The sequence below is a fragment of the Miniopterus schreibersii genome (assembly GCF_964146895.1).
Source record: "Miniopterus schreibersii genome assembly, chromosome: 1".
Classification (NCBI taxonomy): Eukaryota; Metazoa; Chordata; class Mammalia; order Chiroptera; family Miniopteridae; genus Miniopterus; species Miniopterus schreibersii.
This window is the reverse complement of record NC_138101.1, coordinates 88,910,302-88,927,120: the sequence shown is the minus strand read 5'-3', so window position 1 is coordinate 88,927,120 and position 16,819 is coordinate 88,910,302. Positions and strand designations below refer to the sequence as shown.

Below are 16,819 nucleotides of genomic sequence, written 5' to 3'. Positions count from 1 at the left end.
CCGGCCAGCATGGCTCAGCAGGTAAGCATCGACCTAGGATCCAGGAGATCGAGGATCGATTCCCAGTCAGGGCACATGCCTGGGTTGTGGGCTCGATCCCCAGCAGGGGACATGCAGGAGGCAGCCGATCAATGACTCTCTTGTCATTGATGTTTCTTTCTCCCTTTCCTTTCCTCTCTCTGAAATCAATAAAGATTTATAAATAAAAAAAATTCAAGGGCTGGAGGAAGCTTATGTGGCTTCAGGCCCACACAGTGGTTTTGGAGCCAGCTTCTATTAGTAGTTGTTACATTTCGAGGAATTTTGCATGTCAGTTGTAAAATATAGCCATTATTAAAATTATATAAACATAGCATTAAATAATTATATTAAAAACAGAGGTAATATATACTCAGAATCACTTCCTAATTATTTTACTATACTTTTCTATCATCTGCACTGTATCTGTTGGAAATACTCTCGGTGTTGTCATGACAGTAGCTTGAAGTCAAATGTGGTGAAGGCATTTGGGGTACAGTGAGAGTTTTTGGTGAGAGCGGCGGCCAGCTGACGTCTATGAAAAAGCTTGTTCTTCAGGCGGTTTCCTTTGAGGGTGATGCCAGGGCTCCAGCAAATGCTACAAATGAGTGCTTTTTTTCTGATTCAGAAAGACAGTTATTAAATATTCACCAGTGCCCACTGGGCCCAGCCCACTCATTTTCATGTGTGAGACTGGGGCACGGAGATGAACAGAGGATTGTCCAGAGTCCTGCAGCCAGTAACTTGTGGGGCCAACACTCAACTTGGGTCTCCTGGTGCCGGTCTAGGGGCTCTTTCCGTTACATCGCACAGAAGGGTTAGCAGTGAAAGGTGCGAGGGTTGGGGTCAGGCTTACCTGTGAGCGCTTCTCACCAGGGTTCCTCTCTCACAGGTGAAAGCACTGTAGGACTAGGGTCATAAACGAGCAGAGGGGAGGATTAACTCGGAAATTAAATGCCGCTGCCAGAGGGGTGGTCCTCTGCTCCCTGGTGATCAGTAAGAGGGACGGTCCCGAGGGGGGAGGTGGCAGAGACCGGATACTGAACTCTGTCTCTAATGTGTAGTGATAAAGTTATTGAATGGAAGAATGACTGGAGAATGAATAACTTTTATTACCACGTGATATTGTGCTATCTATGTATTTGCTATTTTATTTTACATTTCCCCATAAGAATGCAAAGTCCATGAGGGCAGGGACCTTCTCTTGTATGCTGCCGTATACCCAGCTCCCAGAATAGTGCCTGGCACATAGAAAGTGCTCATAAATGTTTTTGAATGAATGAACCAGTCCTGCTGCTTGTTGGCATTAAGTAGCACCAAATCCTGGGGGTGGAGTCCAGCACAGGGGACACTCTAACTATTTGTCCAGCTGCCAGACTCTCAGTGACTATCATTTCTCTTTCTTCTCAGATGACGGAGGGCCGTCGATGTCAAGTACATCTTCTTGATGACAGGAAGCTGGAACTCCTAGTACAGGTAAATGACTTTGAGCCTACTTTCTGCGCTTCTTCTGTGACTGATGTGGTTCATACTTTGATTCAGCTGAGGAGTGGGCAAGAATGTAAACTGTTTTTCATCCTAAATCTGTTCAAATCTATGAGAGAAGACTAGGACACACCCTGCTATTTTTGTGTTTGATTGCTATTTTTGTTCATTCTATTTCTTTGCACACCATGCCTAAGGCATTCAAGGTCACATGTATATCTAACCTATTGTTGCAAATCTCTAGAAAAGGAAATTCCACAACTGCCATTAGCTATTCTTTATGCTTGGAAGAAGTTAATTATAATATAACCTAAATAACTCTTGCTGCAGCTAAGACTTGTTCAGTTGTTTAAAAAATAGTTTATTATTTTCAAGTTAAGCTTTCATGGATATGAAGAAAGGGAAGCGATCTCTTGGCTCTGTCTCGCCTCTAAGAGCTGAGTAATCACCTTGCCCCATCCTGTGCTTCAACATTGCCATCTCTGTTGAACATCTGGAGAAACTGACAAAGGAAATCAATCAATTTATCTCCAAACTAAGAACAAACACATCAGTGTTAGAGAAGTCCACAAAGTAATTAGAATCATAGATGCTGCTATTGCTCAGCTTACTCTTGAAAAAAACATTGTTTTACCCAGAGCCCTGAAGGGTGGCAAAGTTTCCAAACTTGATTTAAAGAACTTAATTCCAAGTCTGTTGTTCAACTCCAACTTTTGTAACTATATTTGTTTCATATTCCTAGATGTCTATCAAATTCTTGGGGCAGTGCTTCTTTTCCATCACATTTTGCTATAAAGAAACTACAGTTCATCAGTCAGTTGAAATAACATCCACATGCTCAGTCACTGGGGAGAACCACACTGCTTCCATGTGGAGAGTCACATAGAAAGACTCTCACCTCGTGTTCCCTTGTACATGCCGCTTGGATTTCAAAACACTTCAATTGCTAACTTAAAAAGTTAATACTTTTAATAGGATTTAAATTATAAAAGCATTATAATTGCAATGTAGGAAACAGAAAATAGAAAATAGCTCATAATCACAGCACACTAATTCAGCTAATTCAATGACTATTCTCACTTGGCATATCTCGTATTTATATTTATATTCTTCATATTTATATTTCTTATATGGTTGTGATCCTAATGTGTGTATAATTCTATATATTTTATTTTCCCACTTAACATTGTCTTTCACTAGCATTTTCCAAGTTATTATAAATTGTCATTTTTGTTAATTTGCTGCATAAATTCCAGGAGAGGATGTACCATTATTAGCTAATCACTCACCCATTTGAGTATATTGAAGGTTTTGTTGTTGTTATAATTTTCCCCACTATGACGAGGAAATGCTGTGATTAATTTGCCCATGCATGTAGAGTTCTCCCACATTTTGGATTATGTCCTTATTAGGCTAGATTGCAAGGCCTACAGTCTTAGGAAGAGACAAACTTGTGGTCTGAGTTGAGGTGTGAGGTGGTAGAGGGGTCTATAAAGGAGCAAGATCTCTTCAAATAGCAGGATCGGGACTAACAGCATTTGGAGCTCTAAGTTGTTAAGAATCAGTGTGAGCCATTCACAGAGTGGTCTGCTGTGTCTTAGATGCTTTTTTTGTATCAAGGCTGGAGGCTTAGATAGCAGCCACCCACTGACGCAGGAAACGAGGCCTCGGGTGACAGTGAAGCACCATCTCCAGGCCAGCCTCCCCTGGGAAAGTATGAATGGAAGCATCTGAAATGGACTTGACTCACAGAAAAGATGTTTTATTACTGATGTGCAGTTTGGAGAGTCATCCTCAGCCCTTCACATTCAAAAAAATGTTGAATTGGGCCAAACAAGAGTTCATACCTCTCCCATCCCTTTTTAGAACATGCTTCATGTTAGTCCCTCTTCCTAGAACACTCTTTCCTGTCCCCAGTCCCTGTGCCTGGCTGGTTTCTCTTAAGCTTTCAGGCCACAGCTTAGAAAATGCATTTCTCCCAAGGCTTTCCCTGGCCCTACCCTCTACCCCTCCTTCACTGGGTCTTAGCTGTCCCCCCATACTCCCCAGATTCCCTCTTAAAGCACTGTCATAGCTTATTGTCACACTCACTGTCATTGCCTGTTAACTTGTCAGCATTTCCCGGAGCCACCAACAAATTGAGGACTGGGTCTGGTCTGTTTCTTGATCACTGTTTCCCCAGTACCCAGCCCAAGGCCTGGCACATGTGTTATTAAATGAATACTTGCTGAGTAAAAAATGAGTGAGTACTAAGGTTCCCTGGTAGTACTTCCCAAAGGACTTTTTGCCATAGAATCATTGCTTATCGGGAGATTTACTTAGTTTAGTGCAGAAAGAAAGAGAGAGAGAGGGAGGGAGGGAGGGAGGGAGGGAAAGGGAGAAGAGAGGGGGAGAGAGGGAGAAGGAGAGAAAGAAAGAAGGAAGGAGGGGAGGGGAGGGGAGGGGAGGGGAGGGGAGGGGAGGGGAGGGGAGGGGAGGGGAGGGGAGGGGAGGGGAGGGGAGGGGAGGGGAGGGGAGGGGAGGGGAGGAAGGGAGACAATTTTAAATTCCTTTCTACATTATTGCAGAGTGGGCTTCTGCAAAACTTTGGGAAACTAGGTTGAAACTATTTGACAAAAGCCAACTTAAATATATGACTTTTCTTTCTCCCCTACAAAGTTTTGTTGTCCAGGATTATGATCTTTTCACAAAATCATTTCTAAAGGGAATCCCTGTCCTCCAGCTCTTAGACACATCTCAAGGTTTTTAATAGCATAAAGCATTTTCACTTCATGCCCTTCTTTTTTATATTTTAAATTCACAAAGTAATAAGGTTCATTATTGCTAAAGATTTTGTTGTTATTGTTGAATAATGTCAGAATATTTGTAACAAGCCTTAGACCAAGCAATGCCTTTCAATGTTTCTGCATTTACCTGACAAGGTTTATAAGATGGAGAGTCGGGTTTTGGGTTTCTAGGAAATGTTTATCTCCCATGGAGAAGCACAGGGTTTTACACAAGGGTGACCGACTGGCAAACATTCCTAAGTAGTGGTGGAGGTGGGAGGTCTAGTTTTTCAATCACTAACGATTAGTGTAAGAGACACATCAAAGGCTACACCTCAGGCCTTCAGAAGGAGGAAAAGAGGGCTGACAGAATCAACAACTAATGATTGCTTCCCACCAGGAGGATGCTCATAACCAGTCAACCACAGAGATAATCTTCTGCAGTGGTGTAGACCTGGCCACTGTGATAGTAGCATTTCCCTTGTCTGGGTTACAGAGCAAAATGGCCATAACCCTTAAATGTAATGCTTTTTCTAAAGCCCTTTGAGATTTCAGAGTAGAATCTGCTTCTAGATCCCTGATTGCCCTGAGTAAATCCTGCATTACCCATACAAGGAAAGGGGGAAGGTCAAGAGTGCACATATTGGGATTTAATATTTGAGAGGCTCGTCCCTAAATCCATAATGTCCCTGACACCCAGGACATTACCATGTGATTCCTTAAATCCTTAATTCCACTTGAGGACAGCTGGAGTGATTATGAGCATTTAGTAACAAATCAACCTCGGCCATTGATGTGGGGCAGGTGGTCCAGCCAGATCACCCTCCCGTCCAACCCGGAGACAGTCTTTTGCTTTGTCATCCAAAATTGTTTCAACCAATTAAAAATGTACTCGAAAAGCTTGTGTAAGATGAGAGATCACTTATCACTTAGCCTCCTCCTGAGGCTTCTGTAGCCAGACCAGAGGGTCCCATGCATGTTTTGTATTGAGCTTTACAAGTTTTGTCTTCATATGGTTGTGCCTTTAAAATGACTTTCTTCACTTTTATCTGACCTGAATGCATATTTAGGGGAGCATTTTGAAAGCAAAGAAAGGGAAATGTGATTTAGCCTTAGTAAGAATACTTAAATAAGACTGAGACAATTTCCTGACAGTGAGGGTCAAAAGAAGCCATTAATAGGACAGGTTCCAGGTTTTTTCTCTTGGGTATCTTAAAAATCAAATAGACTTTTGTAGTTTGGAACGGCTGAGGAGTGGCCCTTCCTTATTAGGTTCTCTGAGGCTTGTGATACTGTGTGGTCTCCTGTCTTACAGGAAGACAGGCCAGGGCACGAAAAACAGACATGGGCCTTCTGCTCCCAGAGACACCTCATTTCGAGGCTTTCCCCAGCACTTTAGATGAGTACACTCCATCCCCCAACTCTGACACAATGAATTAAGCTTCTTCTTTAATTAAATTTATTTTTTAATTACAGTTGACATAAAATATTATATTAGTGTCAGGTGTATAACTAGTGATGACATTTGTATACCTTATGAAGTGATCATCCTGTTAAGTCTAGTACACATCTGACACTATATATAGTTTTACGATATTATTGATTATAGTTCCTATGCTGAACTTTATATCCCCGTGACTCTATTTATAACTCGCTATTTATACTTCTTTTTTAAAATCTTTATTTATTGATTTTAGAGAGAAAGGAAGGGAGAGGGAGAGGGAGAGAAAGAGGGAGAGAGAAACATCCATGCCAGAGCACAACGCCAATCAGCTGCCTCCTGCACACTCCCACCAGGGATGGAGCCACAACCCAGGCATGTGCCCTGATGAGAATGGAACTGGCAACCTCTCAGTTCATGGAGTGCTGCCCAACCAACTGAGCAACACTGGCCAGGGCTATTTGTACTTCTTAATCTCTTTCACCTTTCTTGTCCATCCCCCAGCCTCCCTCTGGTGACCATCACTTTTTGTTCTCTGTATATACAAGTTTGTTTCTATTTTGTTTGTTCGTTTATTTTGTTCATTAGAGTCCCCATATAAGTATAATCATATGGTATTTGTCTTTCTCTGTCTAACTTATTTTGCTCAGCACAGTACCCTCTAGGTCTGCCCATGTTGTCACAAATGATAAGATCTCATTCTTTTTTATAGTCGAGTAATAGTCCATTGTATATCTGTACCAAAACTTTATTCATTTGCCTATCTATGGACACTTAGGTTGCTTCTTGGCTATTATACATGATGCTGCAATGAACATAGGGGTGCATATGTCTTTGCGAATTAGTTGACCCCTTGTTTTGTTTAGGAAGCTTCCCTGTGAAGTGAGGCAATATTCTAGGATTACAGTGTCTCTCCCCTCTGACCCCCTCTCTCAGTGGCCATTGGCAGCACAATTATAACCATCTATTTCTGTGAACCAAGTGTCCTGTGATTCTGAGAAGTGGAGCCAACTTCAGTGTTTTTCAAGAAAATTAAAGATAGTAGCTGAATTTCTGGGATACATGACCCTAGTCCTGAGAAAACCAGGGAGACAGAAACATCAAGAAAGATTTAAAGCTGCTCTGTGTAGTACAGTTGGAGCACTTGAAATGTGTCCAGTCCAAACTGATGTACATCTGTACAAAATATGCACCAGAGTTTGAAGACTTCATATGAAAAAAAAAAAAGAAGTAAAATATCTCAGTGATTTTTATACTGATGATTCCATGTTGAAATGATATTTTGGATATATATATTTGGTTAAAATATACATATAATTTAAATTAATTTCACCTATTTCTTCTCCCTTGTTTAATATGGCTACTAAAACTTTAAAATTTCATCTTGGGCTCACATTTGTGCCTCACATTACGTTTCTGTTGGAAAGCTATCTCTAGCTTACAGCATACAGTTTACAGTTATAGCATAACTGTAAACAGGACAAACAGCTATGAACATAATAGAATTGTTTAGGATTACCCAGGTGTAATACTGGACGTGTTCCACAATAATGAGTACATTTTATGGTTCTTTATAGAGTTTCTATGAATTTTATCTTAATCATCACATTAACTGTGTAATATGTAGGTGCTATCTCATAAGGAAACAAAGTTAGACAGGATAAATAAGTTGCTCAAGGCCACAGAGTAGTACATAGAGCTTGAACATAAGTTTTGTAATGTTGTAGTCTAGTCTCTTCACTGCACCATAAAAAGTATATACAATAAAACCCGAGATATGATGTATTTCACCTGCAGTGGGGCTGCCGCGTTGGCCCCTAACACCAGCACTGCACGTGACTGGAATTGAAGACTTTGAACCTCTCTCAGGTTGAGAACTGAAGATAGACTTGCCCAGGTCATTCCATTTCTTCGAGCTCAGTTTCTAATCTATCTAGTGAAGATTTAAGCATGTGACACATGCTCATGAAGGATTTGCACATCGTGAAGATAAGCCTGAGGGTATCAGGTGTGGAGGAAGATTAAATAAGCAGATTAAATCAGTGTTATTTTCTCATCACTTTGTCTGACAATGGTGCTAGTGACACTCTGTCTTAAAGGTTAGTAAGTTAATATGGGCTCCCAGTAAGGCAGCGTTGAAGGCTAAGTAAATATTCTGGCCTATAAAGGACTAAGAAACAAAACAAAAAAGACACCTGTATATGACTTTTTAAAAAAATCTGGAACCCTAATAATCATGCCACACAGAATAAACGTACAGACCTGTGTTCTGTACATGTGCACACACACCCGCTCTGACACCCCATCCTCAGCTACTTCCGTGGTTTATAATGTTCTTCTGCAAAAATACAAAGGATTTACTTGGATGCAAATCCAAGTAAACCAGGAATCCCCCCCAAAGTACATATCGCCAAGGGGAAAAAAGCAGCGGAGTTGATTCCATATCTTCTTAACTGAGAAAGGTGACTCAATTTGCTCGCTGGCCCTTCCTCTGATGAAGAAGCCAGGTCTGCCATCTGCTCCTGTCTGGTCTGAATTCACCAGGAGGTCCAGTGTCAGCCAGGGGTGGGAAGCCATGTGCAGAAGCTGGGCACAGACCAAGGGCCTCGGTGTTATGAACCTTCTGTCTGGGACCTCCCAGGCCATCAGGCCACCTCATAAAATAAGAGCCAAAGGAGTGTCAGGCAGCACTGCTTTGGGCTGACCTCAAACTTCACCATGATTGCCATCATCATTTATGAAGCTTCTTGCTGCAAAGTGGGGCACCACACCAGTGAGCCACACAGATGTCTTTCTAGCCCCTGGGGATGGCTGACAATATTTACATTTTAAAGGCACATGGTGAGGCAAATAGACATCAAGGTATAGATTAGAGACAGATAACATAATGGCAACCCTACATGTAATCAAGTGTTCATTTATGCCTTGGAGGAATCAGAAATATTCCATAAAGTATACCCTTGGGTGACACAAGTAACTAAGGAGTTTCCCTCTTGGAAGGAGGGAGAGGTGCATACATCTCCTTTCTCTGGTGAGAGCCTTGGTGGAAAAGGGGTTGAGCTCTGTGCTGGTTGGGTACAAAGGAGAATCCCTGACTCCCTGTGGGGCTGTGGCAGAGGGAGGAGTGTCAGGATGCAGCAGATTGAAGCAATCATCCAGGGGACTCCCACAACACACACACACACACACACACACACAGTCACAGGTGCAGATCCAGGACCAGATAGCTCAGCCTGGCAGAGGCTGAGGAGAGGAGACCATCCCTCTGGGCTGTCAGGTCCAAGCTCTGGTTCCTTAGCAATAATCCCATCTTTGCTCCCCGCCCCCACCTTACCCACCCCTGTGTCTGTTCCCCATTCTCCCTGATGCTGATTTTAACTGGTTTTAAAATGGATTCCTTGGAACCATTTGAAATGGCCAACATTTGGCCAACTTTTCCTACTGAAAGGACAGTTTCATTTGATTCCAACTGCATGTGAAGGGAGAGAAAGGAAAGGGAGGGGAAGGCGGCACTCCTCCTTCCCTTCCAGGAAAGACCTTCCGGAAAGTGGATTTTATGCTTTTGCTTTTGGTTGTGTTACTGCTGAGTTATATTTTTCTTTGATCCCTTTACAAAATCACTTCCACATGTTCTGTAAGGTAGCCCCGTGGGAGTGTTTGCAGATAAAGGAACCTCAGGTGATGCCTATCAACTGTGAGCTCCTAATTTTTGTCTCCTGCTCAAGACGGATAAGAGAGGGAACTAAAACAAATGTAACACACAGTGCAGTCCAGAAAATGTGAATAATTATGCTTTTAGGGGAAAGATACACATAAAACACACACACACACGCGCTTGTGCACATACCCCTAAGAAGACTGTGGAAACGAAGAGAAAGCTGGCCATCTGGTGAGGATGGTGTCACAGGAATCTGGGAGTTAATCTGGGTGTTTTTGTTTTCTATCTATAACTCAAAGATTAACGTTTGTCACATCGCCCAATTCCAACACTTGCTCATTTGGTAAACTTTTGTTGTTTGTCTGCCACTGTGCTGTGCAGATCTAAGTGTGCCTCGCTTGGGGGCAAGAGGTCATGTCTAGAGGTGAGAGATGACTATTGAGGCTTTTTTGTATGACTTGTACAAGTCCAGGGTGGCTATTCTTTTTTTCCTCCAATGATCTCCTGTGGCTGGGACAGCCCCCCTTCTCTATGCAATTGTACCAACTGTACCCTGTCCTCCTCGTAAGGAGGGGGTTCAGGAGGATTTGGGGGGTAGAGATCTATTCATCTGGCAGCTTCTGCTGCTGCTTGTCCCACTCACGGGAAAGGAGGGAGGGAGGGGGGGTCCTCTCCTGAGAAATAAGGAGTTGTGTAGTTTCAGAGCTGGAGGAGGAAGGAATCGAAAGGTCTGAGGTGCTGCTCTATATTTTTCCCTGGCTCTTTCATCCCCGTGGGCCTTCCCCATAACCCTTGAATCCCTCTGCTTTCCTCTTTCCTCACTCACCCAGCACTGAACTAACAATTTCACTGTTAAAGCAGCTCAGAAGATTTCCAGGTTTGGCTAAGCCCCAGTCCCACACCTTGGCCGCCTGCTAGGTATGTGTAAGTGACTACTGAGGTGGCAGCTCTACCTCTACGTACCCAACTCAAGCCTGTTGACCCCCACTCCTCGGCAAATCCAGGGCGTCTTTTTCTTGCACCTGCTATGAAGGTGAGCTCACCATTCTCCAAGGCAACCAAGCTTAAGAACCCAGACTCCATTTTTATTTATTCCTCAACTCTGTCTCCATCTTGAAGTCTTGCCAGTTTTTTCGCCTCTTAAGGAAATGACCTTCCTGCTGCACTCCCGCCATCACCTTGGGTAGACAGTCACCACCTGGACTTGTCACTCTGCACACTCATTGCCCCTGCGCTGTTTGCTTGGAGCCCTGTAACAGCCTCCTCACCAACCTGGACATTTTCACGCTCTGGATACTCCCGTCTGTCTGCACAACACACAGCACAAGTGGGTTATTCTTCCTGAATTGCTGCTTTATGACATGTCTCTGCTCAGAGCCTTTAGCAGTTCCTCCTGTTTGGATTCCTCTGGTGGACTGTCACGTCCCTGCATAATGTGACCCTGTCCTTCCTATAAGAGCAGAATATTAAAGAGGGGAAGAAGGCCCTTTTGCCCCTAACTGCCTGCTCTCTGGATGTGGCCCACGGTGCTAGCTGGGGTCCTGAACTTGATAATGACAAGGAATTATATCCATAGTGATGGACAGATCAACCATGTGACCCTGACTCGCACACTCCTTTTACTTACAGAATCCTCTGTCCAATATCATATAAAAGAGGAGGTCTGAACCCCACCAGCTGGTCCCATACCACTCCCCCGGGGGGCCTCAGCAGACCCCACAGGGTTTAGAGATCGCTGTTCTAGGTAGAAACCAGACAATAGAACAGTACATGTCCTTTACTCTATGCAAATGAACACATTCCTGAACAGTTAAATGTAAATTGAGTTTTAATCACATAAGCCATCTTTGAAATGCGTTGGGAAATGTTATAGCTTAGTGATTAGTCATCGCATTAGTGAGTGGAGCACTTCTCTCTGTGCCAGACGGTTCTAAGGGCTTCTTACGTGCTACATCATCAGCTGGTGATCGGCTCCACAGCGCTGTGAGGTAGGTAACTGTTATTGTCCTCATTTTTCAATTGAGGAAATTTAGACACAGAGGAGTTAGGAACTTATTCAGAGTTGTACAGCTGGGGAATTGTGGAGACCTGATTCAAAATCAGACTGTCTGGCTCCAGAGTAAGAGCATCTTGTAACCAGTATGCAGAGAGCGCAGGGCCAGACAGGCTGGCTTCAAAACCTGGCCAAAATTCAAAACTAGCCAAGGTCACAGAGCTACCAACTCCAACACTTAGTAGCTCCATGACATTGGCCAATTGCACAACCTCTTTAAGCTTCAGTTTCTTTATCTGTAACCTTGGAATGATAACTGTCTCCAGTCTTCCTGGTGTAATTTTATCTGTAAATTGATACCAATACCTGCCTTATAGAGACGTGATTAGGACTCAGTGAATTAGAACATATAAAGTGCTCAGAAGACTTCCTGGCACCTCATGGGCACTCTCTTAGCTGGGATCAGATGCCCAGGTTGGATCACTTAGTAGCTATGGTAACCTGGGCAAGCCATGTGCCTTTGCTGCCTATCTATAAAATGGGAGTAACTACCTTGGCCTTTTGGAGAAATGCTACATAATTTGCTGAGTTATTATTTCTAGGAATTTGGTTTTTATTATGACTCTGTACAAGGCTTTATGGTGTATTTTTAGAGTTCAGTGTAAGTTCACTTGACAAGTGATGGGTTGACTGTCTATCAAAAATGTCTTAACTGTCGAAACTTCCAGGCTTCCCAACACATTGTCCCTTCATCTTTTCATGAACTGCTAATCCTTCCAGTGTCATATACAACTCAGATGACAAGGTTATACAAGGACAGACAGGATATATAGGACATGTGTTAATGCAGAGTACTGATAACCATCCAGATAAGTGAACTTGGCTTGACCTCCAATTATGTCAAAGCATGCTAATCACTCCTTGTCATTCTTGGGGGACGAAATAGAAAAAAATGACTTTCACGGTTTCATCCCAGTATCTTATAAATAACTGCTGGTTCAAAACTGGTCAATGCTTTTTTTTTTTTTTTTTTTTGAGGGAGGAAGATTTTAAAATCTCATGCAGAGTCCTCTGAGGGTGGCAGTAGATCAGTACAATGATGCTTACATTTTAATTGTTGATATATCTTAAGATACTTTTACTAGATTAAAGTGAGCCATCTGTCAGTATTATAGAAAGCCTTTATTTGTGTTCCTTACTCTTGTAATAGTGTCAGTGATTTATAAAAACAAAGTGTAACTAGACTCAGACAAAGGTATGTTAGAACTGTAATAATCCTCCAGGTTACCTTAGATCTCCATTTCATTTCATCACATACCCATAAGGGAGTCAGAGGGGTGGGCAAATGCCTTCTCGCCCACCTTTCAGAGATTGAATGATTTACAGGCAAACCTTGGAGATGTTGTGGATTTGGCTCCAGACCACTGCAATAAAATGAATGATGCAATAAAGCATGAATTTTTTGGTTTCCCATTGCATATACAAATTATGTTTGCACTATACTGCCGACTGTTAGGTTGCAATAGCGTTATATTTAAAAAACAATGTACATACCTTATTTTAAAAATTCTTCTTTGGCACCTATAGACTTGTTTAATGCTGGGTTGTCACAAACCTTTGATTTGTAAAAACCACAATAAAGCAAAGCACAATAAAATGAGGTCTGCCTGTATATACTAACGATACTGTGGTAGCGAAATGCCTTCCACATTAGGTCGGTTCAGTCAGACACACACACTGCATAAATCTTAGGGGGTAGCGCTGCCATGTAACCCTTAGTTCAACAACAGTGTTCTCAGCAAATTGTATTTATAAGCATGAAAAACATAATAGGCTTTTGTTCATTTTCACTTTGAGCACAGTGAGATGAAATGCAGTTAGTTCTAGGGAAGGTCTGGGGGCTCCTTGACTGTGTCATTCCCACCTGCACGGAAGGCTGGCACATGCTGGCAGCAGCAGGGGTGGGGGTGGAGAGGTGGGCAAGCACTGCATCTTCCCACAGCAACGTTCAAAACCATGACAGGGAGTTTCAAGGGAGTTCCTCCCCCTGCTAACCTTTTTGTCATGGAGGAAGAACCTTCCCATCCCTCACTCCCCTGCTCCACCGTAGACCATACTCGGTTCATGTTCCCATATCTGAACCAGGCCCTGCCAAGGGGACAGAATTAACATGATGGGCTTCACCCAGTAGTTCTCCAAGTATGGGTCTGGGTTGGCAGTAACACTGTCACTTGGGAATGGATTAGAAGTGTGAGTTCTCAGGCTCCACCGAAGACAGAGCTGGAGTCTTATCCAGGGCGGTCAGCCCCAGAGCCTGTGTGTTTCCCCACGTTCAGCATCTGGAGGCAGTGAGGACTGAACATGGAGGGGAGCACTGGTCCCTGCACCTTTCTGGAGTGTCCCTCTGTGGCTCAAAGCCAGTGAGATGCAGGCATTCCCAGACTTCTGGATTTAAGGGACCAGAGCACTTAACGATAAAGGGAAGCAGGGCTGGAATGTTCGCTTTTTTTGCCAAGTAGGGGTATTAAATAATACTGCTGACTACTGTAACCTTCACCTATATAATAAAAAAGGAAAACACATTGAACAGGATATGAAAGCGGAGTAAAGAACAGTCTTTTAAATAGGATACATTTAGCTTTATGAAGACGTTTACGCACATTAAACTTATTTTTCTTGTTTCAACACTGGCCCATGAAAAAATGTACCAAGGCTGAGTGAGGAGGCATTGAAGTGAAAAGCTCACACTTTGGATAAAGTCAGGTTCAGGTTCGAATCCTGGTTCTCTCTTCCTGTGTGGATGGTGTCTGGCCTTGGGAAATATGTGCCTTTATGAACCGTAGCTTTGTCGTTGCTAAAATGGGAATCATAATAACTACCTTGCAGGATTGTGATGGGAATTCGAGATAATGGTAATATGAAAGGTACTCTTGTTACTGAGGAAATTCCAAGGAGTCAGAGTTTTCCTCCCAGGAACCAGGGACAAAAGCCAATCAAATTTTTTATTATACAATAATAGCTAATGATGCAGGCATTTGGAATCTTAAGGCTTGGCCTGAGATTGTTGAAACAAGACCAAAATTAAAGTAAGAAGTGCCTACTGCCTCCAAGTGTGAACTTTGACATCAGATGACTTTTTAACTGTGACTGTTAGTCAGCTCAGCTGTCATAATGAAATACTACAGACTGGGAGGCTTAAAGAACAGAATTTTATTTTCTCACAATTCTGGAATCTAGAAGTTGAAAATCAAGGTGTTAGCAGGGTTTGTTTCTTGTGATGCCTTCCTCCTTGGTTTGCAGATGGCCACCTTCTCACTGTGTCCTCACATAGCCTTTTCCTGTGCAGGCATCCCTGGTGTCTCTTCCTTTTCTTGTAAGGACACCAGTCCCATTGGATTAGGGTCCCACCCTATGGCCTTTTTTAACCTTCATTCATTACCTCTCCAAATACAGTCACATTGGACTTCAACAGAGAATTTGGGGTGGTGAACACACAATTCAGACTATAACAGTAATCTTGAGCAAATGACTGCTGTAAGCCTTAGAATCAAAATCTCTCTCTTTTTTTAAAGAAAGTAAAAGAAAATAAAAGCCCTTTCTTTGAAGGGTAGTTGTAAGTGCAGCAGTGTGTGTAAAGCTGCCCACCATCTGCTTCCTGAGGGCAGGACGCAGGCTCACGCCGTCAGTGTTACAGGGACCCCTGCTGTGCTGCATGGACCGAGCCTCAGGTTTCTCACCTGGGAGGCAGGTGTTTCGCAGGGCTGGTTCTCAGACTTGAGGTTTCACAGAGGGAGTCAGAGCTGGGTCAGCACATACCAGCTCAGACCTGAGCCATCGCTGTGGCAGTAGGTAGGTGACCACTAGTCCTTAATCTTCACCACTATAAACTATGGGTGATGGAGCCAGGAGACTGTATTCAGTGAGCTGTGATGCAGGCCACGGCTTGACGACCATTGAGCCACTGTGTTTGACAGGACCATGCAGCAGTCAGGAAAAGCACGTGAGTCTGAACCTTAAGCTTTTGGTGTTCAATAAGCTTAAAGGAGAAAGTAAAGAGAGAAGAATATAATCATGCCCAAAGCCAAATTAACTGGGACCTCCCTGAAAACCTTAGGACTTTACATCTACATCTACAGACTTCCTCGGAGTATATTAGGAATCATGTTGGCTGAGATTACCACTGCGGAGGGTCATTTAAAAAGTATTTTCTCATAAGTATAATTTCCTTAGTCTTCTGCCCAGGCGGATACCTGAATACATGGAGGCCACCTCAGATGTCTTTAGAAATGATGATTCTTCCAGCCAAGCCCTAAAGTTAAATTAATCATTCTATTCATCTTGATCCTCATCAGATGGCTTTTATTCAATGTCATGGTCGTGGTCAGTATTTTAGATCGTAATAAAGGAAAACAAGCATGTCTCCATGCCCCAGGAATTTATATTCTAAAGAATGTAAGGTCAGTACAGTCAGAAATGCAAAAAAGAAAAAAAAACTCTGACAGGAAACAAGGCAATAAACCAAGAGTGTAGCCTTGAAAGATGAGTTGACAAAAGTAGACCCTAAATGGTGTGATGGAAAGAGACTCTTTCCCACAATGCTTTGAATAGGGGAATGACTAGAGAAGAAAAGTTATACCCTGTCTTTCATGGAAAGGATGATTTCTGGTGGAGTTAAGCCTATTTCCCCCCCTCTTCTTTAAAGATGCTTTCTGGGTAGGTAGGGTACCACAGAGGCCAGAGACAGAAACCTCACCGCTCTAGTGTGGTCAGAACATGAAGCAGAAGGAAGAGTGTGGGGACGCAAACAGAAGATGCCCAGTAGTTCTGTGTAATCTGAGTCATATGGATCAATAGGACATCTTGCAGAACCAGAGTGGAATTGGGATTTGATGGGAAGAAAGCAGGAAGTCATGAGGGCACTACACCCATGCATTTCTTATTGGTGAGTGCAGGTTAGACGCTTAGAGTTGGAGCACCATGAGGATAAAAATCAGAAGCTGCCCATTCTGATGGACTGTTGGAAACAGTACAGTGGCTGAAAACATGACCCCTCTGATCCTTTATAACGGACGTACATTCCCTACTGCTGACTTTCTGATCCATGGAAAGATCTAAACAGTTTCATGAAACAGGTCAGGAATCTTGGCTGGAGTCCTTGGCTTCTTGGAGCTTTTCACAGGAGAAGCAGTGATTTGTAACCCAGTTGGGACTGTAGAACCCGAGTGAGAGAGCCCTCGGGCCTTGCCCGGCCCAGCCCAGCATGCTTTGGGAGAAGTTTCTTTCCAGCTCAGTGACCATATTAAGGGAGAGGGAAAGGTGGCAGTTTGGTTGGTTTAAATTTGTATGTCTGATTTTGGATGGTCATCTCAAAGGTCAGCTTTTGAAGAAGCCATTCCCTGAACCAGCATCCCTCAAAATGTGCTCCATGGAACATGAGGCCCAGAGTGTTCTCCATGAGG

The 16,819-nt window shown here is 43.1% G+C and overlaps 1 protein-coding gene across 6 annotated transcripts in view; it reads left to right on the top strand.

Annotated features, from left to right (window-relative positions):
- FRMD4A (FERM domain containing 4A) overlaps window positions 1-16,819 on the top strand; it is a 578,005-nt gene that overhangs the window by 380,867 nt on the left and 180,319 nt on the right. For all 6 annotated transcript variants that reach the window (XM_081154205.1, XM_081154207.1, XM_081154206.1 and 3 more), the window contains one exon: window positions 1,429-1,494. In XM_081154205.1, the coding sequence (XP_081010331.1) occupies window positions 1,429-1,494 (66 nt within the window). The remainder of the gene's footprint in view (window positions 1-1,428; window positions 1,495-16,819) is intronic.